The sequence below is a fragment of the Phyllobates terribilis genome, unplaced genomic scaffold, assembly GCF_046119375.1.
Source record: "Phyllobates terribilis strain yellow unplaced genomic scaffold, ASM4611937v1 Scaffold_5__5_contigs__length_657084704, whole genome shotgun sequence".
NCBI classification, from domain to species: domain Eukaryota; kingdom Metazoa; phylum Chordata; class Amphibia; order Anura; family Dendrobatidae; genus Phyllobates; species Phyllobates terribilis.
This window is the reverse complement of record NW_027362765.1, coordinates 409641131-409666487: the sequence shown is the minus strand read 5'-3', so window position 1 is coordinate 409666487 and position 25357 is coordinate 409641131. Positions and strand designations below refer to the sequence as shown.

The 25357-nt window shown below is 43.3% G+C and overlaps 1 protein-coding gene across 2 annotated transcripts in view; it reads right to left on the bottom strand.

Annotated features, from left to right (window-relative positions):
• Positions 1–25357, bottom strand: part of DPYSL4 (dihydropyrimidinase like 4) — a 51015-nt gene that overhangs the window by 14293 nt on the left and 11365 nt on the right. For both annotated transcript variants that reach the window (XM_073685109.1, XM_073685110.1), the window contains exons 4-12: positions 23509–23673; positions 22296–22357; positions 22131–22211; positions 15962–16030; positions 15756–15876; positions 10591–10747; positions 5985–6126; positions 2594–2764; positions 730–909 (exon numbers count right to left, since the gene is read on the bottom strand). In XM_073685109.1, coding sequence (XP_073541210.1) covers positions 730–909; positions 2594–2764; positions 5985–6126; positions 10591–10747; positions 15756–15876; positions 15962–16030; positions 22131–22211; positions 22296–22357; positions 23509–23673 — 1148 coding nt within the window. The remainder of the gene's footprint in view (positions 1–729; positions 910–2593; positions 2765–5984; positions 6127–10590; positions 10748–15755; positions 15877–15961; positions 16031–22130; positions 22212–22295; positions 22358–23508; positions 23674–25357) is intronic.

Here is a 25357-nt window from a genome sequence, read left to right as displayed (position 1 = left end):
CATTTATCTATCTAATATCTATCTATCTGTATATCTATTTATTATCCATCTGTCTATCATTACATTGAAATTACTAATAATGTGTTTCTTTTATGTCTATAAAGCCACGTTCCGTATTTGGTCAGTATTTTACATCAGTATTTGTAAGCCAAAATCAGGAAAATGCAGAAGTGGTGACGTGTTTCTATTATACTTTTCCTCTGATTGTTCCTCTCCTCGTTTTGGCTTACAAATACTGATGTAAAATACTGACCAAATACTAAATGTGTGAACGTGGTCTTAGAACGAGTATTAGAACGTCAGTTTTTATTCTGTATGATTTTTGAGACAAAGGAAGAATTGGGGCACATAGGGAGGGGAAGTGGAAACATTTCTTGGATCCAGGACTGATTATGGCTTCACTCTGTTCGGGAGGTGCGCGCTCATCCTATACAGATTACTGTGTGCACATTCGGTATTTTCAAGAGAAAAATCTGCTGCAAATACTGATGTGTTGGCAGGAAAAACACAGCATAAAATACATGCTTTTTTATGTGTTTTTGAAACGTTTTTTCGCATGTGTTTTGATGTGTTTTTCACATTCATTAGTAAGGGTGAAATCTGCAACAAAAACGCTGAAATAATTGACATTCTGCAGATTTAAATCTGCAAGGAAAAAAATAAGCAACGTGCATGAGACTTCAGGAATGTCAATCGCCCAAGATACGGAGAAGCCTGGATTGTCCTCACCTTATTTCTGGCTTTGATCCTCTTGTAGACATAATCAGGGAAGGTTTTCCTAGGAATGAAGCGTCCAGCTCCTTGGCTAGCATGAAGGGTCCCGTTCTCTAAGACGATTCGTCCTTGACTTATCACCAATTCTGGCGCTCCATGACACTCCATACCTTCAAATATATTCAGCTCCACCGCCTGATGGAGAAACCAGTATACATTAAATCATTATGATGATGTGTCTCACCTACCAAGTCGTGGTGCATCCAAATCTAGAAAGGGCAAAAAAAATCAATTGTGCACTGCTGATAAAAGGATTTTTTCAGGAAGAATTCACTAATGAAACTAATGATATGACTGAATAGCTTCTAACACAACAATAATAATGATACCTTTCTTGTAGAAATCCGATCTTCCAGCACTGAGAAATCAAGCTGAGAAGCCACATGCAAAATAGCCTGAAAGCGCACAGGGGGCGTAAATTGACACACCCCCAATACACTTCCAGGTTAATTTGCATGCAGCTTCAAAGCTTAGTTTCTCAGCACTGGCACATCGGATTTCTACAAGAAAGGTATCATTTTTATTGTTGTCCTACCATCTTTACAGCCGTACCACTAGTTTCTGTAGTAAGCTGGGTTTACATCTCTAGGCTCTTGGGAACTTCTTAAATGCCCTGTGGCTCAGTCTGCCTCTTAGTTAGATTTAAAAAATTAAAGATCTGTTTCAAAGATGTTTTTTTTTCATCGTTAGAGAGACCAAGGAACACAAAGTGCAACAGCGTCTTATCTGATGGACACAGGTGATGGCAATTTTAACTGCTCACGTTTTAGGGGAATCAGGGATTGTCTGCTGCTGCAGTGCCCTTCACATCGGGAGATCCCACCGTCTGAAGCAAGTAGTAGGAGGATAGGAGTGGTAGTCTGATCTTCTCATGTGGAAATCAAGAAATCCAGAAGACGTAGTATTGAGGTTCTCCTGGTGAAGAAGTTGGTCCAACTTCGAAACGCATTGAGAATAAACCTCATGGTCACTCCTGTACTACATCTTCTGGATTTCTTGATTTCCACATCAGCAGCCCAGACTTCCACTCCTATCCTCCTACTACTTGATTTTTTTCAGAATTGACACTTATAGCCTCTCCACAGAATAAGTGCGAATGTCTGATCCTTGAAGGCACCAATTACAGTAATGGAGGGTCCCATGTCCCCCATTTGAACGGAGTTGTTATTGAGCATTTATATCCAAGGTCTATAGGACTGATAAAGATAGCCGAGGGCTGTACGCTCCACTATGAGCCGAACTCTTTATTTCTGGTGTACTCTTGTCATGTGTACTGATGACCATATGCCCCAGTTGTTCACGTGAGACGTCCATTAAGAAAAACATATATTTCACATAAGCAGTATCTCCTTATAATAAACGTATTATTTACCATGTATTTTAATACAGTAAAAAAAATTGTAGCAATGGATAATGCCCAAATTTTGGGCGAATTGACCAGAACATACAAACTCCTTGCAGATCCCTTATCAGTATAACTCTATATTTTCAATATTTAGTATTTCCAACATTTCTGTCCAATGCAGAAAACCAAGAAAACCTCCAATATGGAACAATAAAAAAAAAGCCCAGGAGAATTTTATTCAAGGCAGAGTTATGTTACCTCTTGTAAAATATTCTGCATGATCAATAATATGGAGCTGGCCTGCAATTCCAGACTCAGGTCACAGAGTGGCGCTGTTTCTGGGAAAAATTCAAGACTTTTTTTTCTGTCTTCATACAACCCATATTGTGACCTTCTAGCAAGAAAATGACTGTAAAGGACACAAGGACACAGCCCCATATATAACAGACATAAATATATAAAACTGCTGTTTACCAGATTATGGGTCTTTGCTGAAATGGTTTTAACAGTTTTGGGATCCCAGATAACTAGGTCGGCGTCTGAGCCGGTGGCAATCCTTCCCTTCCGAGGATACAAGTTAAAAATCTTGGCTGCATTTGTGCTGGTAACGGCAACAAACTCATTCTCATCCATCTTGCCCGGAGTCTGAAATTAGGAAGAAATATGAAAGTATAAATCAGTCTAGTAGAAGCTTTTATATAACCCGTCACAAGATTCACCCTATAACTTGTATGTCACGGGTGTGTCATAAGGGACAGACAGTCGCCCTGCAGTTGGTTGCAGAAGATCTCTTCGTTTGGCATTACAGACACCTTCTTAGATCTGTCTCACTCTAGGACCCAGTGGCTACCTCCCTCCATCTAATTGACATCCAGGCTTCGGTGTTTAAATACTGGCTGTTTGCTAGAGGGAGGGTCGGTGATACTCACATGTTTCCTTGTGAATGCCTGGAGCAAGTGCAGTCTGTTTTCTTCCTCTCTGGTGCTACGAGGACGTGTGTGTTATCTCTCTGAAGTCGGCTCAAGCGAAGTTATTTTTTCCCCCGTGTCTGTCTAACTTGTTGTCTTTAGTTGCTAGTGGGGATCGACTGGTGCTCATCTCCCCCTTCCCTATCCAGAGCCAAGCGCTAGGGAAATACAGGGGTAGAATCCTGTTCGGCGATTGGTGAAGAACCAATATAGGGACAGTAGCAGAGACAGGGTGATATCAGTTCAGCCTAGGAGGTCTCCACTCCACCCTTTCCCTAGAGTCTGGGCTCCCTTCCCTTCTTCCCTTTGTGACGCACTTAGTCTTTCCCACACCTTGCGTGACATTGTATTTATGGCCCTATATTGAATTTTTGGGGGTATTTTTATTTATATTTTTTTCCTTTTCTTATGTTTTTTTTTCTGACTTGCTGATCGTTGGGGGTCGACCATTGGGACCACCAGCGATCGAAAGAGCGGGGCTCTGGAAACCTGAAAATTGGGTTCTGAATGGCCCATACGTCCAGCCTCCACTCCATTCTTTGTCTATGGGATTGAAAAGTACAGCACTCAGCTATTTCCAGCGGTCCCATAGACAATGAATGGAGCACAAGTTGAGCATACAAACCTCCACTTCATGCAAGAAAGGGCTACAAGACCCATTTTTGGGGTTCCAGACCTCCGATCTTAGGATCAATGGGGATCCCAACATTTGAACCACCAGTGATCAGCAAATTATCCCTTATCTTGTGGATCAGGGATAACTTTTAAATTGGGGAAATAACCCTTTAATATAATTTTCATAGAGGATTGAATTCTGTTTTATATTCCCTGTATAGACAAATATTCCAATGATAAAATGCTGGCTTCCTCCATCCACCGCTAGAGGGAGCTAAGGAGTTAACAGCATACAGATCAGATTCGTAACTATAAAGGGGTACATTGGTATTTTTTCTATAATGATTGTCATTTTATGGGAAAATACAATGCAGCAGGCTGTGCTACTTTGTCTTATAGATTCTGTAACAGAGGCTCCAACACAGATATGATGAACATATTATTGAGTTCAGGGAATATGTATATCTATGTTGAGTATAATACAGATTGCCACAAACTCCTGAGCACCACCTAGTGGCAACTGCATGCAAACACCATGGTATATTTATATTCCTGGAAATTGTAATTTTGTATCAGAAAAGCAAATCTCCAACCACTATAACGATAGCATGTCCCTAAAGGGGTTGTCCATCTTGAAATAAAGTTTTAGGAAATAAATGAAACTTTCTAATATAATTGAATTCTCATCTTAACTTACAGCTTTGTTTTCATGCAGGAGATTAATTCCTGTGTCGGCATATGACCGGTGATGTGTGTAAAGGGGGCTGGCTAACTGCTGATTTCAGTAGTTTAACCAGCCTCTTCCTCTGTGCATAAAAGGACATGACAAGAGGCTGGCTCAGCTATTGACATGAATTGTCAGCCAGTCCCCTTCATATACATCAACGCTGTCCTGTGTCGAAACAAAACTAGAAGTGTCGAGACCTAGGACCAGCACCAATATATGGAGATCAGAGAAACCTTCTCATTTCAAGCCTATAAGTAAACTGATTTTTTTTCCCTTTAAACACATTGAAACAACTTATTTTGTTCTATCTAGACATCCCCTTTAATATTGGTCCTAAAATCAATATGGTGGTACACCGGACAGTAAAATCCACATCCCGTCCACTGGTTGACCAGATATAGACACACATAGCATAAATATCTCCCAACAGAGTACTTGCACAATCAGATTTTTTTTTTAAACGCTTCTTTTGTTCCAATCATTTTTATTAATTTTAACACTTTCTTCAGCCGCTCAATGCAGCACATGTCGGACTTAGAAGAAAGGTAAGGAGTGAAACATCTGTAGAAGATAAAGCATTAATATCTGAAATGGGAAAATCATATCAATTCAGCCATAAGGCTTTCCATGCGCACTGTGGAGGAACCGCAGAAAATCTTTCACTGTACAAACCGAATACATTATTAAACAGATCTTTTAGACCTGATGATGCTGGTGTACTTTCTTTGAAAATCCATTTCAGAATGGCTGTATAATCCAGCGAAATACCTCTTTGAAGTGGATCTGTCACCAGATTTCAGTGTACAAACTGAATACATTATTAAACAGATATCTTAGACCCGATGAGGCTGGCGTACTTTCTTTGAAAATCCTTTTCAGATAGGCTGCATAATCCAGCAAAATACCTCTTTGAAGTGGATCTGTCACCAGATTTCACTGTACAAACTGAATACATTATTAAATAGATCTCTTAGACCTGATGAGGCTGGCGTACTTTTTTTGAAAATCCATTTCAGATAGGCTGTATAATCCGTTTTTTAATAGTCCCCATACCTAATAATAAGATGAGTCCGGCTCTGGAGATTATACAGCCATCCTTATAGGCATTTTTAAAATAAGTACACTAGCCTCATCAGGTCTAAGATATCTATTTAATGATGTATACCATTTGCCTGGTAAAATCTGGTGACAGATCCACTTTCAGTGTCGATGGGATGACAGATATTAGACAGACACTAGAAATGGCACAGTTAGTCCATATGGTGTGTCATGGTGCAGGGTTGAGGGGTCTTTTTAACCAGAATAGTAAGTCGGTTTATTTTCAGGATGCTAAACTATGTGCCAATTTTGGGGGCTTTGATTAAATTCAATTATTAGAGCGATCTGACTTTAGGTCCTCTATCTATGTTGATGCCTCTTGTAAGTGTTACAAAGTTGCAGAAAGATCCCAGTCCCTGTATAATTGGGGGAATGTCAGATATTAAAAACATTTAAACTTTAGCTATGTACTAAGAAATACACCTGCAGATCTCATCCATGTGCATTGTATCCTTACCACACATTTCTCCCATATCATTGACATTCTCTCTTCGACTCCGTTCGTTCCCTCGGGTATTAATGTGAAGTTATCCTTCCCTACGGCTTTCTGCGCTGTGGTGAAGGTGCAGTGCGCGCTGCCGGTTACCTGCAGATCTGAACTGTCAGGAGACAATCAAATATCCGCTATTTAGTTCTGTCAACATAGCATTGGGTTATCAAGAAATAAAAGATTCTACTATTTTAATAAATTAAGAGATTTATCAGGTTTTAAGACTAAAGTATTGTCTTACTGCGTATAGCAACCAGAGTCAAAACTTCATTTTGGTAGCACACATCACAAAAGAAAGTTGAGTATTTTATATTTAGGGTCAGTTCACACTGGGATTTCTTTTTTTTTTTTTGTTGAGTTTTCGGATCAGAAATTCTCCAACTCTCCAATCAAAGATTTGTGATTTTTGAGCCCCTAGCGGTTTTTGGAGAGTGCCTATGGGCACACGGTGTCTTTTGAATGCTCCCAGGCAAAGCCACTTCAGGAAAAAGTTGTTTTCGTGCCAGCTCTCCGCCGGAATCTTTTCACTTATATCCTCATTAACAGAACGGGCAGTTTCTGAGCAGAAGCCACCAGAATAATTAACATGTTACTTCTTTGAACAGTTTCAGGATTTCCGAACCCTGAAGTGGTTAAAAGAAGTAACAAAATACTGAAAATTTGGGCTTTATGTCCATTTTTTGCTTTGGTTTTTCTGCATTTTTTCATGCGGATTCAGGACAGAACCCATCTGAAAAAGATCTGTGCACGTAGCCAGCTTCTGCTCCAAAAACACAGCAAAAAAGCTCATTGTGAACACACTCTTAAAATGTTTTTCTTCCCACCATAGGAGTTTTTGGCAAAAGTACTTTCCTTCATGCAATACAAAGGTAATCTGCCACTTTTTTACTTTAAAGCGAGTTTGTAAGGAGTTTTGATTCCCAACTAGAGGTGAGCAAATCCAAACTTAAAAGTTCGGGGTTCGTACGGGACAGTTGATGTCTGGGGTTAAACGCTGAACGCGGACTTCTCCCGGATGTCCGTTGGAATGTTTGGAGTTCCGGGGGAAGTCCATTCCAGAAAGAGAGACAATTTTCCAGCTCAAAAGTTTGAGTCTCAATTGTTTTCAATTTGGTTCGGGTATAGTTCTGGTACACAAACTGAACTTTGTAACAAATTTCGGGTTGGGTACCAGAACCTGTACTTCCATGGGTCCGCTCATCCCTACTCTCGACCCCAGTATACACAGTGTAATCATACCTAGGCTCATGGCCATTCTTGTTGCATGCCTGCGGAAAACAAGTTATAATCCTCCTCGTGCTGCGATCAATGCAAAGTGCCTGCGGAGAGATCTCTTTATGTAAAGTATCCTGGGCTCTCTGCACTAAACACGACCCACAGTCTCCCTTCTGCTCCTGAGTGACAGCTGTAGCTGTTTAAAGTGCATGAATGTGACAGTTTCATCAACAGCAGATGGGATGGGCTTGGAGCAATGTGGGAATTCTGCCTTCTTTTTCTTTTCTTGGTCATTTCATGACCATCAACCTAGGCAGGTTTAAAATGCTTTATCCCTCAATTTACTAGGGCTGTCAGAAGTTTTGGGGGGGCAACAGTACTGACGGACTCCATGTTTTCAATTCCCTACAGTGGATATTAGTTTTCCTTCTTACCAGCACAGCAGAACTTTCTCTGTCCATCACAAATACACAAGTGTTATCTATGAGAACACATGATATTAGGAAGGCTCTGTAGAATCAGCGGTTACCATCCCCAGCTTCTTCTCTAGTGTACTCTCAGTCAGTACTGACAGCTGGAGTCTGGATATGGTTTCATTTAAACTCCCCTCGGACTGAAGAAAGACAGGTTCAATCTCCAGAGGAGACTTCTATTACCACAAGACTCGGTGGAACAGCCGACCTGAGGAGCTGCTCACAGCGGGAATTGTCTATGATTTCAAAAAGCACCTAGATGCTTTTGTAGAAAAAATAACATAAATAAAGATGGGAATGTGTAAAGTTCTTTTCTTAATGTTTGGTACAATTAATCAGAAATGAAAGACTAGCTCTTTTTTAGGGCGGACAGGATCATACATTGTGGTTGTATATCTAACGATTTCCTTTTTTAATTTCCCATCCTTTGGTTGAAGTGAATGGACATTTGTTTGTTTTTAATCATATGTAACTATGTAACTAAGATTATACAAAAGAACAATTAAAAATATAAATGCAAACAATATAGAAAACAAACCCAAGAAAGAACATGGGAGAAAAGAGACCAGGGTGTAACTAGGTTTAAAGGGAATCTGTCACCCCCTAGCACTTATCTGACCTCTAATATGGGCATACAGGTGATAGAAATGTAAATCTATACCTATCTGTAGGCCTCATATTAGAGGTCTGGTTGCTGTGAAATTGCTTTTTATTCATACAAGTTTCTGATGCTTGTAGGCCAGAGGACTGGAAGAAATCCCCGCCTCCTGTGGTAATTATAATGTTTCCCCCCCTCCCCTGCATGTTGCAGTGCCCTGTGATATGCAGCTGCAGCAGCCAAATCCAGGTACTGTGACGTGCAGGGGAGGGGGGGAACATTATAATTACCACAGTAGACAGGGATTTCTTCCAGTCCCAGGCCTGAAAGCATCAGAAACTTGTATGAATAAATAAAAATACATTTCACAGCAACAAGACCTCTAATATGAGAAATACAGTTATGAATAGATTCACATTTCTATCACCTGTATGCCCATATTAGAGGTCAGATAAGTGCCAGGGGGTGACAGATTCCCTTTATTAGATTTGGAGAGAAAAGGTGTCTCAGATTTTTTTTGTTATGTAAAACCTCCCCCTCTTATTCATCGCTGCCCCTTTACACTTAAAACTAAAGGAACCTTGATAGAGTTTTGGAAGCCAGACAGGGTATCTTATAATGGGCTGGTAGGAACTAAATGCTTCTATACACATTATATAAAGGTTGGTTGAACCCACCAGTTTTGGAGGGACTAATCAATCATCTGATGTGTATGTGGGGTTAAGGAAATTCAAACGCCCAATCTTTTATTTCCAGGGGGTCCCTGGCAGAGTCTTTCGCTCATTGAAAACACATTACTCCTCGATCTGACATTCACGTGTATGGGGAGTCAGGAGAGAGAGCTGACGGCTGTCACATATGTAAGGTGTAGGTGAATCGAGGTTACAAGTAGAGACTATCAGATTTCCTAGATTGTTAACAGTGCATTGTGCTTCACTGCTATGGGGATAAGTAGCCTTTTATTAAGGTGAAGTTCTCCCACTAGACATACAGATACTAATTACTCAGGAGAGACATTCTGGCTTCGATTCTCTGAATAAGGTCTTTGTCTCTCAAGAACTGCATTATGTTTATTGTAAGATATCTATATAACGTAGCGGCCGTGGAACTGACTGCATCCATCTGTAATGAACGTCTCCTCCGCTACCGGTGCTGTTGTTGCATTGAACTTCGCTATGGCAGTTCTTCCTTACCGCACAACACCTTGAAATCAGCACGGAGACAAGGCTCTTGGCTACAGAAAACTGCTACAAAGAGCTCTTGTCATTATCAGTTTGGATAGAAATTTGCATTTGCTGGGATGTTTTAAAGAATTCATTACCATGTATCATACTAGAGGCACTTTTACCATTTTACTCATAGTGTTTAAAGTGTAACTAAACATTATTATTTTTTTTATTATTTTTCAGTCTTTGCTAAATTACAAATCTTTGTAATACATTTCATTACCTTAGTTTGCTTCCTTTTTCACCTTTATAAGCTCCTTCTAACTGCTGCTTGGCAATATCGAAATGGTACATTCAGATAATAAGAGTACGGGAATTTCTTTTGGCTGATCCGAGTACTGGGATGGAGGGCAGAAAAGCTCAGACAGGGAAAGTCCCAATACATAGACTGTGAATATATAGTATTTACAAATTGCTGAGCAGCAGTTGAAAGCAGCTTCTAAAGGAGCATTAACTGGTCGTGTGGAAAGCACTGCAGAATACGGAGAGAAGGAAGCAATGAAGTAGATTACATATAGATTACAAATGCCTGGAAGTTGCTTACATAAAAAACACCAGAATTACACTTTAAATAAAAAAATAAGTAGTATAATACTACATAGAAAGGTCTTGGTGGCACACGTAAGAGCTAGAGATAAAGCAAGGATGGTTTTGTATCCTCAATAAGGTTTTTTTTAACTGAGACCATGCATACAACCATAGATCATTATGAGAGCTGCCCAAAGAGACAAGATCCTGGGGTAATGGTCTGGAGATCTTTGTCTTGAGACCTCATGAATGAAAGACTTTGGACAAGTCAAAAAAATATATTTTATTCGAACATCGGTGCCCATTTTCAAGCCTTAGGACATTATTGATAAAGTCAAGAGTGGCACAAAGAAAAGACCCAAATCAAAAGGTGCATGGGAAGCAAGAGAAGTATCAGAAGACCACCGCCTTCAGAAGACAGTTTCACAGTGATGGACTTTCAATTTCCTTATATCTAATGTATATCACAAATACTAGTAAAATTAACCTATGAGAGACACCAATTATATATATAATATATATATATTACATACCAGGATAGTAAAGAGCTGAGATACTCCGGAGTTGTCGGGTCCGGACTAATAGGTGGCGATGTGACGAAAGCTGCAGCTTTTGCCCAGTTTTTGCTCCAGTAGTGGGAGCCGTCAGTGCCCAAACCGGCTGTTATAGTCTCTCCATATACCACTGTACCTGTAATAACAGAAAGAAAAAAAAAACAGTTCCTACTAAACAAAAATATAACTATTGTGTCCACAAGGCAAGTATTCACTGGTGTCTTTCCTGCCCAAATGTTTTCTAAAAGGTTTTGATTGACAGCACCCCACTCTGCTTTGGGGATCCATTGTACTGTGAAAGCACTTGTTTGCTTTGGACAATCTCTTTTTGTTAAAGGGATCCTTTAATCACAGGAACCCTAGTGATCAAATATAATCACCTGGCAGCAGGTGTTCACCTTTCCTGTAGCACCCCTACAGGGGAAATGAAGCATTACACTGTGCCCATTTAAATAAAACAAGGTTATGAGGAGGAATGAAGGAAGGAAATGCGAGAGGATGGGAGAAGATAGGAAAGGAAAAAGAAAGTAGCAGTGGTGTTGCTAGCACCGAACATCCAAGGTAGCATTATTGCTTTTGCAGGGGGCATCATTACTTTGTATGGGGGTCTTAATACTTTCTGAAGGAAGAATGCAGGGTGCATTGTTACTGGTTAATGGGCATAATATTTGCCTTGCTCCTGGCACTGGTGGCACTTACCTATGATTCTTCTCTGGAGATCAGTCATTTCCCCCTCCTCTGACTCACTGTCATGTGTGTTAGTGTAAGACAAGTGCCTGCAGCAGGAGCCTCTCCCCACTGCCCTGTCTGCGGTAGTACAAAACGCTACTTCAAGTCTCACCCTGACACCTAATGTTCTTGGTCTTCAAACCTAAGATGAAGCTGATCAGCAAACAGAGGTGTAATGATCGCGGTCGCAGAGGGTGTGATCACAATCGGGTCCGTGTGGGAGGGTGGTCCGCCAACACTGGTGCCTACTTCAGCTGGATATGCACTGCAGTACAAGCCGCCGGCCAATCAGAGGCCAGCAGCTGATGTTGGCGTGCCAGTCATGAGCGGCACATGGCAGTAACGTCATGTTCTGCCACTGATGGCACACTAAAGTCAGGTGCCGGCTACAGAAGAGGACATCGCGCGTCGTAGGAGTGGAGGAAGGTACGAAAAATTGTTTATTTTTCTATGTTTTGTAAACAGAACTGACATTTTATCAGGAAGGGTCCCAGGATGGGGGACATTATAGCAGAATGGGGCACAGGATGAGAGTCATTATACCAGAATGGGACCCAGGATGGGGGACATTATAGCAGAATGGGGCCCAGGTTGGGGGACATTATACCAGAATGGGGCCCAGGATGGGGTACATTATAGCAGAATGGGACCCAGGATGGGGGACATTATAGCAGAATGGGGCCCAGGTTGGGGGACATTATACCAGAATGGGGCCCAGGATGGGGGACATTATACCAGAATGGGACCCAGGTTGGGGGACATTATACCAGAATGGGGCCCAGGATGGGGGACATTATACCAGAATGGGACCCAGGATGGGGGACATTATAGCAGAATGGGGCCCAGGTTGGGGGACATTATACCAGAATGGGGCCCAGGATGGGGGACATTATAGCAGAATGGAGCCCAGGATGGGGGACATTATACTAGAATGAGGCCCAAGATGGGGGACACTATACCAGAATGGTGCCCAGTATGAGAATCATTATACCAGAATGGGACCCAAGATGGCGGACATTATAGCAGAATGGGGCCCAGGATGGGGGACATTATACCAGAATGGGGCCCAGGATGAGAATCATTATACCAGAATGGGACCCAGGATGGGAGACATTATAGCAGAATGGGGTCCAGGATGGGGGACATTATACCAGAATGGGGCCCAGGATGAGAATCATTATACCAGAATGGGACCTAGGATGGGGGACATTATACCAGAATGGGGCCCAGGATGGGGGACATTATAGCAGAATGGAGCCCAGGACGGGGGACATTATACTAGAATGAGGCCCAAGATGGGGGACACTATACCAGAATGGGGCCCAGGATAGAGGACATTATACCAGAATGTAGCCCAGGATATAGGAGATTATACAAGGAAGTGGCCCAGGATGGGGTCATTATACCAGAATGGGATCCAGGATGGGGTCATTATACCAGAGCAGGGTCATGATTGGAGTCATTATACAAGAGCAGGGTCCAGGATTGGGGTCATTATACCAGGAAGGGGCCCAGGATGGGGGACATTGGTACAGGAAGCAGTCAGGATGGGGGGCATTGTTACAGGAAGAAGTCAGGATGGGGGACATTACAGTAATGGGCCTAGGACAGGGGATATTACTACAGGAAGGGGCTCAGGATGCAGGGCATTATACCAGGAGGGGGCCCATGAGTGGGGACATTATACCAGAAAGGTGAATACTATATCAGGAAGGGGCCCGGGATGGGGGACATTATAACAGAAAGAGGCCCAGGACAGGGGATATTATATCAGGAAGGGGCTGAGGATGCAAGACTTTATTACAGGATGGTGACATTATTACAGAAAGAGGCCAGGACAGGGGACATTATTACACAAAGGGGCCATGATGGGGACACTATTACACGAACGTGGCTAGGTTCAGATATGGGTGAGACGAGTTACATGAATTCTTTGGAATCTTGGGGGAATCGTTACTCAGGGCGACCATAGACCATGTGCTGCAGCTTCTCTCAGGCACACAGGGTTATTGACCCTCAGGTACAGACATTTAGGTTGTTTCACTTGCTGTCCAGACACACTTGACAAGAGTCCTCATAAATGGTAGAACAGTAGCATTTAATAAGCCGCACAGCCAGTGCAAGTTAAATCTTATGAGCAACAGGCTCCAGTGACAAACAGTACAGTTTCCTTAGCAGCACAGCAGTTCACAGTCTTCCCAGTAGTACAAGACAGCACAGGTCTACTGCAAAGGCACATTAATGAACACAGCATTCTTTACAGCACAGTGAGATGGAGGAGGGAGGAGGGTTTGCTGAGGGAGATGATCCCTGTGACACCATTTTTTCCAGTCCTTTCTGCCTGACAATACTCTGCACTGCTAGTTCAGGAACTCTATCTAACCTGTGCTTAGCTTCACTGTTGACTTTAATTTTTTTCACTTGCAGGGACGCTTCTGTGAGATACAGAACACACACACCACCTTTCTCTTAGGCTATGTGCCCACGATGCAGAAATGAAGCAGAAAATTTCTGCAGCATTTCTGCATCTCCCTGGCAGAAAAAAACGCATGCAGATTGTGCGTTTTTCCTGCAGAATACATGCGGATCCACATGCGGGTTCACATGCGTTTCCGCATGCAGATTGACAAGCGCTTTCCAGGCGATAGCATCACTTGGAAAGTGCTTGACAACTAGGTCACACTGTATAAATCCATGCAAACAGCATGGATTTATACAGTGTGAACCGTAAAAATTAAAACAAATAAAGCTATACTCACCCCCGAGGCCCCGGCGTGGCTGCAGCGCTCGTTCCTGTCTGGTTCCTGGATGCCGGCATCTCGCGAGACAGAGCGGTGAAGGGCCTGCGGTCACATGACTGTGACGTCACCGAAGGTCCTCAAGCGATGCCGGCATTCAGAGAGAAGACGCCGGACAGGTGAATATAAACTTTATTTGTTATTTTATTCTTTTTTTACAGGTACAATGGTACCCAGGTCTGGAGGAGAGTCTCCTCTCCTCCAGAACTGGGTACCATCCGCACATAGAGACGCATAGAAGCCGCTTGTAAAAATGTACAGTTGCGGTTTCTGTGCGTCTCAATGCAAGTCAATGGCGGGAGTTCCGCTGCGCTACCGCAAAATTAAATGACATGCTGCGGATTTTTGTACGCAGCATAAACGCTTGAAAAACGCTACGTGAGCACCCAGCCTCAGGCTCCAGCCAGACAGTAAACAACTTCCCCATAATCCCCCTGGGGCTCTGCTAAACACTCCCCTTCTCCTGTGACTGTGTTAACCCCTCTAGTTGCTGGATGCTTCTGGAGCACAGCACTTCCTGTCTCCTGTGCTTGTGTTACTTCTAAAGCCCCCGTCTCACATAGCGATATCGCTAGCGATATCGCTGCTGAGTCACGGTTTTGGTGACTCACCAGCGACCTCACCAGCGATGTCGCTGTGTGTGACACTTTGCAACGATCAGGCCCCTGCTGTGAGGTCGCTGATCGTTGCAAAGTGTCCTGGACCATTTTTTGGTCGTTGGCCTCCCGCTGGCCAGCACACATCGCTGTGTGTGACCAGCGGGACCAACGATCTGGCTGGTAACTATGGTAAACATCGGGTTACTAGGGGCACGCGCGCACTTAGTAACCCGCTGTTTACCATGGATACCACTCTGCTACGGTGCACGGAGGCTCCCGCGCACCGTAGCAGAGTGGTATCCATGGTAAACAGCGGGTTACTAGGGGCACACGCGCACTTAGTAACCCGATGTTTACCATAGTTACCAGCCTGCTCCTGCTTGCAGCAGGCTGGTAACGGGAGCAGGACATCGTGGAACGATTCTTTCCACGATATCGCTGCTCCCCTCATCGCTGGTGAGCCTGCCTGTTTGACAGCTCACCAGCGATGTATTAGCGATGCAGCAACGATCCCTGACAGGTCGTATCGTTGTCGGGATCGCTGCTGCATCGCTTAGTGTGACGGGGCCCTAACAGTTGCTGAATGCTTTTAAAGCAACAGCACTACTTCTGGATGTCAAACATGTATGTATTCATAGGATCTTGAACTCTACAAAGACCCTAACATCTGACCAACATGGAGGTGGGGTACAAGTGCAAATTTTGCACCAGGGCCCATAGAACTCTAGCTACGCCACTGTCAGCAGGAGATTAACCCCTTTACGCCACATTACAGGGCTGAACATCTTGAAACCTGTATGGAGCCGTAATATGCTGGTATGCAATGCAGACAACAAAATACAAGTCTTTTTAAGTATGTTCAGTGACAACCTGCTCTTGAACACCTTCCAGAAACACGTGAATAATTATTTCCGTAACCACAAGAAAATTACATTTTCTGCTACAACGAGCTTAGAAAATAGCACATTAGAAAAGGTGTCTCAAAAAGTTGCTAACGGAGAATATAAATTTTTCGTACCTTTCCGCTTTGCTTGAGCGATCACATCAGCAGCCCCTCTGCTCATGACTTTGGTGATGTACAGGGGGCAGTTGGCTTGCTTTGCGATGGTTATTGCACGGTAAGCTGCCTCCGCTTCAACCTGGAGGAACCGGATTCATGTCATCTAGATCTATTCCTTATAAAAGCATAGCAAAGTTTACATAAGTGTGAAATAAGCTCAGTACCTCCTCCGAGTGGCTGAGGACATGGCCTTCGGGTCCCGTGACTCCAAGTTCTAGCAGACGCTTTTGTTCCTATATATCACAAATGATAAAACAGACTGCTGTGATGATATCAGCCCTAATATTAAAGTGCCCATTGATCATGTATATGGACACCCATAGATTTCTATATAGCCCTATTAAATACAACTTAAATTAAAGCAAAGCATGCACCTATAAAAGTCAAATTAAAGGCCTATATACTACTACATGCAGGGACGGCGTCAGGGCCAGCCTGAGCATCTGGCAATTCTGGCTAATGCCAGATGGGCTGGTCATGGGCCGCATTGTCTGCTACGCTTTTAACAGTATCAACATCCTCAGGACACTAATACGGTTAATAGTTGTGACGGAGTACAGAGCCAATGACTCCCTCACTTTCTTCGGCCGGCCACGGTATTCCTTCCTGATTGAAGCCTGCTGGAGGCCAGCACCACGCAGGGGACATAGGCTGCACGATGACATCCCTGCATCGTGTCGCCAGTGTCCACTACGACACCGAATTGAAGAGAAGATGGAGACAGAGGAGGATGAGAAGTCTGTATTAGGTGAGTATAAGGATTTTTAATTTTAGGGTGCTGTGGGGGACCATCATTCTGTATAGGGGGCTATGGGTTGAAGCATGCTATATAGGGTGCTGTTGTGGCGGCCATCATACTATATAAAGTGCTGTGGGGGGACCATCATACTATATAGGGTGCTGTGGGGGGACCATCATACTATATAGGGTGCTGTGGGGGGGGGAACCATCATACTATATAGGGGGCTGTGGGATGGGCCATACTATATAGTGTGCTGTTGTGGTGACCATCATACTGTATAGAGTGCTGTGGGGGGATCATCATGCTATATAGGGTGCTGTGGGGGACCATCATACTATATAAGGTGCTGTGGGGGGACCATCATAATATATAGGGGGCTTTGGGGGGACCATAATACTATATAGAGTGCGGTGGAGGATCATCATACTACATAGGGTGCTGTGGTGGTCATCATACTATATAAAGTGCTGTGGGGGAACCATCATACTATATAGGGTGCTGTGGGGGGACCATCATACTATATAAGGGTTTTTGGGGGACCATAATACTATATAGAGTGCTGTGGGGGAATCATCATACTATATAGGGTGCTGTGGGGGGAGCATCATACTATATAGGGTGCTGTTGGGGGGGAGCATCATACTATATAGGGTGCTGTGGGAGGCCATCATACTATATAGGGTGCTATGGGGGACCATCATACTATATAGGGTGCTGTGGGGGACCATCATACTATATAAGGTGCTGTGGGGGGACCATCATACTATATAAGGGACTTTGGGGGACCACAATACTATATAGAGTGCTGTGGGGGATCATCATACTATATAGGGTTCTGTGGGGGGACCATCATATTATATAGGGTGCTGTGGGGGGACCATTATACTATATAGGATGCTATGGGGGACCATCATACTATATAGGGGGCTTTGGGGGGACCATCATACTATATAGAGAGCTGTGGGGGGGGGTCATCATACTATATAGGGTGCTGTGGCGGGACCATCATACTATATAGGGTGCTATGAGGGGACCATCATATTATGTAGGGTGCTGCAGGCTGGACCATTACACTATACAGGGTGCTGCAGGGTGGACCATTACACTATAAAGAAAGAAAGGCCAGGGAGCCCTATAGGGCATACAGGCCACATGACGAGACAGGAGGGTGAGAGTTAAGGGGTTAAAAGTTTTGAAGAAAGGATCAGGAATACGTTTGGGGAGTTTTGATTGGTAGTGGGAAGGTGGGGGCAGGAGCAAGAGGAGATATAAGGAAGTGCAGAGGGCAGTTACCTCCTCTTGCTTCCTGGATCGCAGCTGCCCACCTACCCATCCACCCTTATTATTATTATTATTATTATTATTATTATTATTATTAATAAAAAAAATTTGGATAAATAGTGTCATAGCGGCGGGGGATAGGTCTGGTTCAGTAGCTGGTATTAAAAATGTCCGTTGTGGTGGGAAGTTACTATTGGAGTATAGTGGCTTCTGTTACAGGTCTAGGAACTTGTGAGCGTTGGTCCTGCAAGTGGTTGGGGTATTAATTACGGGATATTAATACCTCATCCCTGGGCTGGTGTGTTGCGGCCGGGGATATTCGTTGGGTTTGCTTCTGGATCAGACTTATCTTTGGTCATTAATATGTATATGTAATGTTTACATGTTTATGGGTATATATATTGTTATGATGTTCTGTGGTGCCATTGTTGTGGTGCCCCAGATTGTATGTATTGTTTAATAAAAAGCTGCTGTGGCCATTTAACCCATGTCACATGCAGTCGTGTGTTTCTTTAAAGGGAGGTTAATGTAAATTGTGGGTAAGATCTGGAACGACCAGAAATCCCTTCTTTAATTGTCAAGGCTGTTGAGGGGACCATCATACTATATGGGGGCTGTTGGGGGGAACATCATACTATATGGGGGCTGTTGGGGGGACCATCATACTATATGGGGGCTGTTGGGGGGACCATCATACTATATGGGGGCTGTTGGGGGGAACATCATACTATATGGGGGCTGTTGGGGGGACCATCATACTATATGGGGGCTGTTGGGGGGACCATCATACTATATGGGGCTGTTGGGGGGACCATCATACTATATGGGGCTGTTGGGAGGAACATCATATTATATGGGGGCTGTTGGGGGGACCATCATACTATATGGGGGCTGTTGGGGGGAACATCATACTATATGGGGGCTGTTGGGGGGACCATCATACTATATGGGGGCTGTTGGGGGGAACATCATACTATATGGGGGCTGTTGGGGGGAACATCATACTATATGGGGGCTGTTGAGGGGACCATCATACTATATGGGGGCTGTTGGGGGGAACATCATACTATATGGGGGCTGTTGGGGGGACCATCATACTATATGGGGGCTGTTGGGGGGACCATCATACTATATGGGGCTGTTGGGGGGACCATCATACTATATGGGGCTGTTGGGAGGAACATCATATTATATGGGGGCTGTTGGGGGGACCATCATACTATATGGGGGCTGTTGGGGGGAACATCATACTATATGGGGGCTGTTGGGGGGACCATCATACTATATGGGGGCTGTTGGGGGGAACATCATACTTTATTATTCAATCTTATACGTCATTATTATTAGAAATATTGGTAGTAAATCTTGATTTCTTCTAGATAGGGTAATATGAGTAATAGATATCCCCATCTGGTTAAGGGCGGGTACGGCATGGGTCTGTGTGCTTTCAAATGCCAAGGCTGAATTTCAGCCCCAGTCCATCTCTGGATGCGTTAAAGAAGGGGAAACTGGGCAGAGGGACCAACAAAAAGGGCCACTTGCTTCTGTTGTCCCATTCCTCCAGAGGTCATGAGCACACCTCCGCCTTGTCTCCTGTTGTTGTCTGGGCACCGAATGTTCACGCTGAGTTTTTTTTTCCCACAATTCTCCAAAATCAGAGTAAAAATGCGGAGTAATTACACAGTGTTAATATGACCTTAGGCTGCGTTCACATGTTGCAGTGATGCTGTAATGTTTTTTTGCCAAAGTAAACAGCAAAAACACATTGATTTTTCAAAAATTGTGGCAAAAACTCTGCAGTTTTACAGCAGTAAACAACCCACAATAACAGTAATGTGTTATCACAGACTTATAATTATTGTCCTGACAGTCATCGTTCGGAGTCAGTACCGCTGATGCATTGCCCCTTAAAGGAGTATTCCCTTCTCCAAGATCCTATCCCAATATATAGTAGGTGTATTAATAATAATATTAGCAAATACCTCAACTTAGAAATGTATTTTAGTTCTTCTGATTCGCTATGTCTCTTTCCTGATGTGCAGGGCATTGCAGGACCTTAGGTATCCATGGTTACAACTAACTAAATGTCACTATATCAGTGGTCATAACCATGGATACCTAAGGTCCTGCAATGCCCTGCACATGAGGAAAGAGACATAGCGAATCAGAAGAACTAAGCTACATTTCTATTTGGGAATACACCTTTAAGAAGAGCCAGGACTGGGGAGACTTATGCTACACTACACCACCAGTCACATTGTCAGTGAAAACGCACGCGGTTGCGTTCACAAGTTTGGGGTTACGTTTTTTTTTTTATTCTTTGAAAAGCGTCAAAAATGCTGCCGTTTACTGCGATTGTGGTAAAAAAAAAAAGTAGTGCTGCCACAAGGTGTGAACACAGCCTTAGGCTATGTGCCCACGTTGCGGACCTGAAGCATATTTTTTACGCTTCTCCCTGGCGGGAAAATCGCATGCGGATAATACATGCGGTTTTCCCGCCAGGTAGAAGCGTTTGTGAGGCGTCTTTGCATGCATTTCCGCATGCGGGTTATCAAGCACTTCTCCAAGCATCACTTGGAAAAGTGCTTGACAACTTGTTCAGAATGGTAAAAAAATAAAAAAATAAACTTTATACTCACCTTCTGATGCATTCTCTGCCCCGTCCGGAGGCTTGAGCGGCTCACGCTGTTGTGTGCAGGACCTGCGGTGACGTCATTGAGTCATGTGGTGGGTCACATGACTCAATGACGTGGCAGGTCCTTCAGACAACAGCGCGACGGAGGGAAAACATCAGAAGATAAGTATAAACTTTATTTTATTCTTTTTTTTACAGGTTCTTTGGTACCCAGGTCTGGATGAGAGTCTCCTCTCATCCAGACTTGGGTACCATCCGCACATTGATTCCGCAGCGCTTCCGCAAAATTAATGAACATGCTGCGGATTTTTGACCGCAACATATACGCTGCGGAAAAATCCGCAGCATGGGCATTGACATTGCGGAATGCCATTGGGGACCATGGGGTGCGGATATACATGCGTTTTTCAAGCGTTTACGCAGCGGAAATTCCGCAGCATATACGCTTGAAAAACGCTACGTGGGCACACAGCCTTAAACTCTGGTTTGCTATCTTGGGATATAATTAGACTTAGAGTACAAGTACAACTAAGGTGCTTGCAGCAACTCTAACTCCTAAAGGTAAATATGTGAAAAAGCCCCCAAAAAAGAGCAAAATAATATTAAAAAATTCAACTTCATTAAACGTGTTGTCCGGCCTAAGTGTAATGTTGCTCAGTGACTTGGATTCACTAAAAAATCTCGTGGAAAGCCTTCCCAAAAGAGTGTGAGCTGTTTTAGGAACAGGAACCAACTCTATATTAATGCCTATGTATGTATAATGGGAGGTCATAAAAGCTCCTGTAGGTGTAAGGTGAAGGAGCACAATACCTATGTCGATATAGGGTATTTACTGGATAGGTAATAATTGTAACTCTGTTATGGACCCTTTCAATTATGGTTTTCCCAAGTGTGTTGAATAGAACATCTGGTTGCACATGGGCCCTGACGCTCGATTCAAGTTAATGATAATGGAGAAACCTCGTCAGTGCCATTGACCGATACGTGATCTGCTGCTCCATTCAGCTACTCCTGATTGTGGTGTTTTGGTCAGGAAATCAGGAGACACAATCATCTGTTCTGATGATTGGGGGTGTTGGAGTGGTTACCATTTTGTATTTCCTTATACTCCATTTTATATGTCCTTATACTCCTTTTTGTATGTACTTATGCTCCTTTTTGCATGTCCTTATACTCCTTTTTGTTTGTCCTTATACTCCTTTTTGTATGTCCTTATACTCCTTTTTGTATGTCCTTATACTCCTTTTTGCATGTCCTTATACTCCTTTTTGTATACTTTCAGGTAATTTTATTGTCTTTTATTAGTGTAGAACTTTAAGGCTACTCTGTCAGTGGGGAGTCCAGCAGTAACACCAACACTGATCCAAGAGCTATCACCTATACATTGGATAGATGATATCTTGGTTACACTCTTCAATGTGTCCCTTTGTGCAAAAAAGAATTTGGTTGAGATTTGTATGAAAGTAGCAAGTTGCTCACAAGTTTTTCCTACATAGTGAAATATTGAGGTCGCTCTTGAGTCGTGGTAATGAAGCTATTTTATAGACACGTAACCCCATGTGAAGCTCAAATCTTGACATTGCTGCCCATCCCAAAGAGCCTGCCCCAGGCTTCCGTCTCCATACTATAGACGATACCAGAGGTTCCTACATTAGATCCCCATGGATTTCAGTACCTCTTCAATGATGTCCCCGTTCTCAGCGTGAACCTGCGCTATGGCTCCTAGATCACGAATAATGCTGAAAATCTCATACATCTGTGAACAGAGCAAACATTACATTCAGGCTGCAAAGAAAATACAAAATACTTCAGCTATGATAATGGTATGATGAGACTGTACCTGAGCATCGGTGCACTGGTATCTGTCCTTGTACGCCATGAAGACAAGGAAGGAATTTACACCTTCAGAAAAAGTGAATGAGGATTTAATGAGAAATCAAATAATTGTAAAGTATCAAGTATAGAAAAAGTGCCCTAATCTGACATCAGTGGAACCTGGTAAATGCCGGATTATCAAAGCAAAGTAACTCCCATAGACTTCAATGAATCTGTCATCTTGCATGTGTCTGCCATGGCCCTTACAATATGTAACAATCCACGTAGGGCCTCTTTCACATGTCCGGACATTTCCGGTACTGGAAAACTAGTACCGGTGATATCCGTGTATACATGTGTCCATGTGTATGATACGTGTGGCATACTTGTGCCGCCTGTGTGCCACATCATTATCTTACGTACCGGCACCTGGGAATCAACGGTACAGTTCGCGCTGTTACCAAGCACCAGGTGCTGAAGGAATCTCGCATCATTGTTCCCTGCCCGTGCTGCTATCAGCGCGAGCAAGGGACAATGTTCAGAGCAGTATTCAGCCCCCGAAGTCTCCAAAACCGGTAAAAATAAGAATAAAATAAAAAAATCCTTATAGTTACCTGTCTTAAGTGTCCCACTCTGTAATCCACCAGGCTGCTTACGCCGAGGAGCCGGGGAGAATGACTCGCTACAGCGAGCGGGCCCCTCCTCTGTGCTGAGCTCACCGAGAGGTATCATGTCACTCACTGAGCTCAGCACAGAGCAGGGGCCCCCAAGTTGTCTTTTGTGGTTTAGCTTTCTGATTTTTACATCAATGTGGCTTTTCCAGATATTTTAGACAGTTTCATGAAATGCTACTTTTTTAAACAAATCTTACAATTTTCCGCCATTCCCTCCCCTGGAGTGATTTTAAGTTTAGCATTTATTTTGGGGCATTTTGGTGACATTTTGCATAACGTGCGACACTATCCTCTGAAAGGTCACAAATCCAGCCGAAGAAAGCAAAAAAGACAATTTTGCGAAAATTCATGAATCAAGTGTGCTATTTTGATGGCGAAAACCACAAGTCATAGAAGAAAAGTGGCTTAAAAATAAGATGAATTAGGTCTTAGGGCTAAGATGTCTAAGGTGAGAAAGACTCTGGAGTTTCCATCTCCAACTCTGATGAGACTTTACAAGAACTCACGGCCAGACTCACGAAAAGGTCTTACGATCATCATCCAATATGAGGCCTTCACACCTACCTTTGTCCTTTACTAACGCCTCCATCTCCTCTTTCAGACTCTCATGCCAGTAGGTGATGTCTACATGGAGAGAGTAATCACAGCAGACCTTCCCATCCGCCCATTCTCTCCATTGATCATAAGCAGAAACTAAGTTCATTCCAACATCAGGAAAGACATGGTCAACTAGAACAATATGCAGACACATCACAGATTCATTAGTTTTCTATTTATATAATATTTACATTTTATATTTAATGCATTATCTCCAGGAGACAACATGGAGCCTCGCGGCCCTAAAAAGGCTTTGGATTGGCGGTTAGTATTAGCTCAGTGGATGTCTGATTCTTTACACCATTGCAAATCAGCAGCTTGAAGTGTCCATCCTACTATGCGGACGCTGCATTCTCATTAGTGTTGCAGGCTGGTTTGTACTTGCAAACGCTGAATTTTTCATAGTGTTGATGCAAGACATTGCAGCATTTTTGAGTTGACCCTGAGCCCCTTATTGTAGGACTGAGGTGTCTGTTGTCTCCACTATTTGGGTACTCATTTGTAAGGAAGATCTGATATCAAATATTATTTTATGCACAATAAAAGTCGTTAAGTTGCTGTTTTTATTACTAGAGTGAACACGGTGTGGGGTCAGTTCTTATCTATGTCATCTGACACTATGATTTATGAAACAAAATGAGTGCTAGTAATCATTGACAAGTTTGCCAGATGCTACAATTTTTTGACCACCCTCATACATATACAGTACAGACCAAAAGTTTGGACACACCTTCTCATTTCAAGATTTTTCTGTATTTTCATGACTATGAAAATTGTACATTCACACTGAAGGCATCAAAACTATGAATTAATACATGTGGAATTATATACTTAACAAAAAAGTGTGAAACAACTGAAAATATGTCTTATATTCTAGGTTCTTCAAAGTATCCACCTTTTGCTTTGATGACTGCTTTGCACACTCTTGGCATTCTCTTGATGAGCTTCAAGAGGTAGTCACCGGAAATGGTCTTCCAACAATCTTGAAGGAGTTCCCAGAGATGCTTAGCACTTGTTAGCCCTTTTGCCTTCACTCTGCGGTCCTGCTCACCCCAAACCATCTCGATTGGGTTCAGGTCTGGTGACTGTGGAGGCCAGGTCATCTGGCGTAGCACCACATCACTCTCCTTCTTGGTCAAATAGCCCTTACACAGCCTGGAGGTGTGTTTGGGGTCATTGTCTTGTTGAAAAATAAATGATGGTGCAACTAAACGCAAACCGGATGGAATAGCATGCCACTGCAAGATGTTGTGGTAGCCATGCTGGTTCAGTATGCCTTCAATTTTGAATAAATCCCCAACAGTGTCACCAGCAAAGCACCCCCACACCATCACTCCTCCTCCTCCATGCTTCACTGTGTGAACCAGGCATGTAGACTCCATCCGTTCACCTTTTCTGCGTCGCACAAAGACACGGTGGTTGGAACCAAAGATCTCAAATTTGGACTCATCAGACCAAAGCACAGATTTCCACTGGTCTAATGTCCATTCCTTGTGTTCTTTAGCCCAAACAAGTCTCTTCTGCTTGTTGCCTGTCCTTAGCAGTGGTTTCCTAGCAGCTATTTTACCATGAAGGCCTGCTGCACAAAGTCTCCTCTTAACAGTTGTTGAAGAGATGTGTCTGCTGCTAGAACTCTGTGTGGCATTGACCTGGTCTCTAATCTGAGCAGCTGTTAACCTACGATTTCTGAGGCTGGTGACTCGGATAAACTTATCCTCAGAAGCAGAGGTGACTCTTGGTCTTCCTTTCCTGGGGCGGTCCTCATGTGAGACAGTTTCTTTGTAGCGCTTGATGGTTTTTGCAACTGCACTTGGGG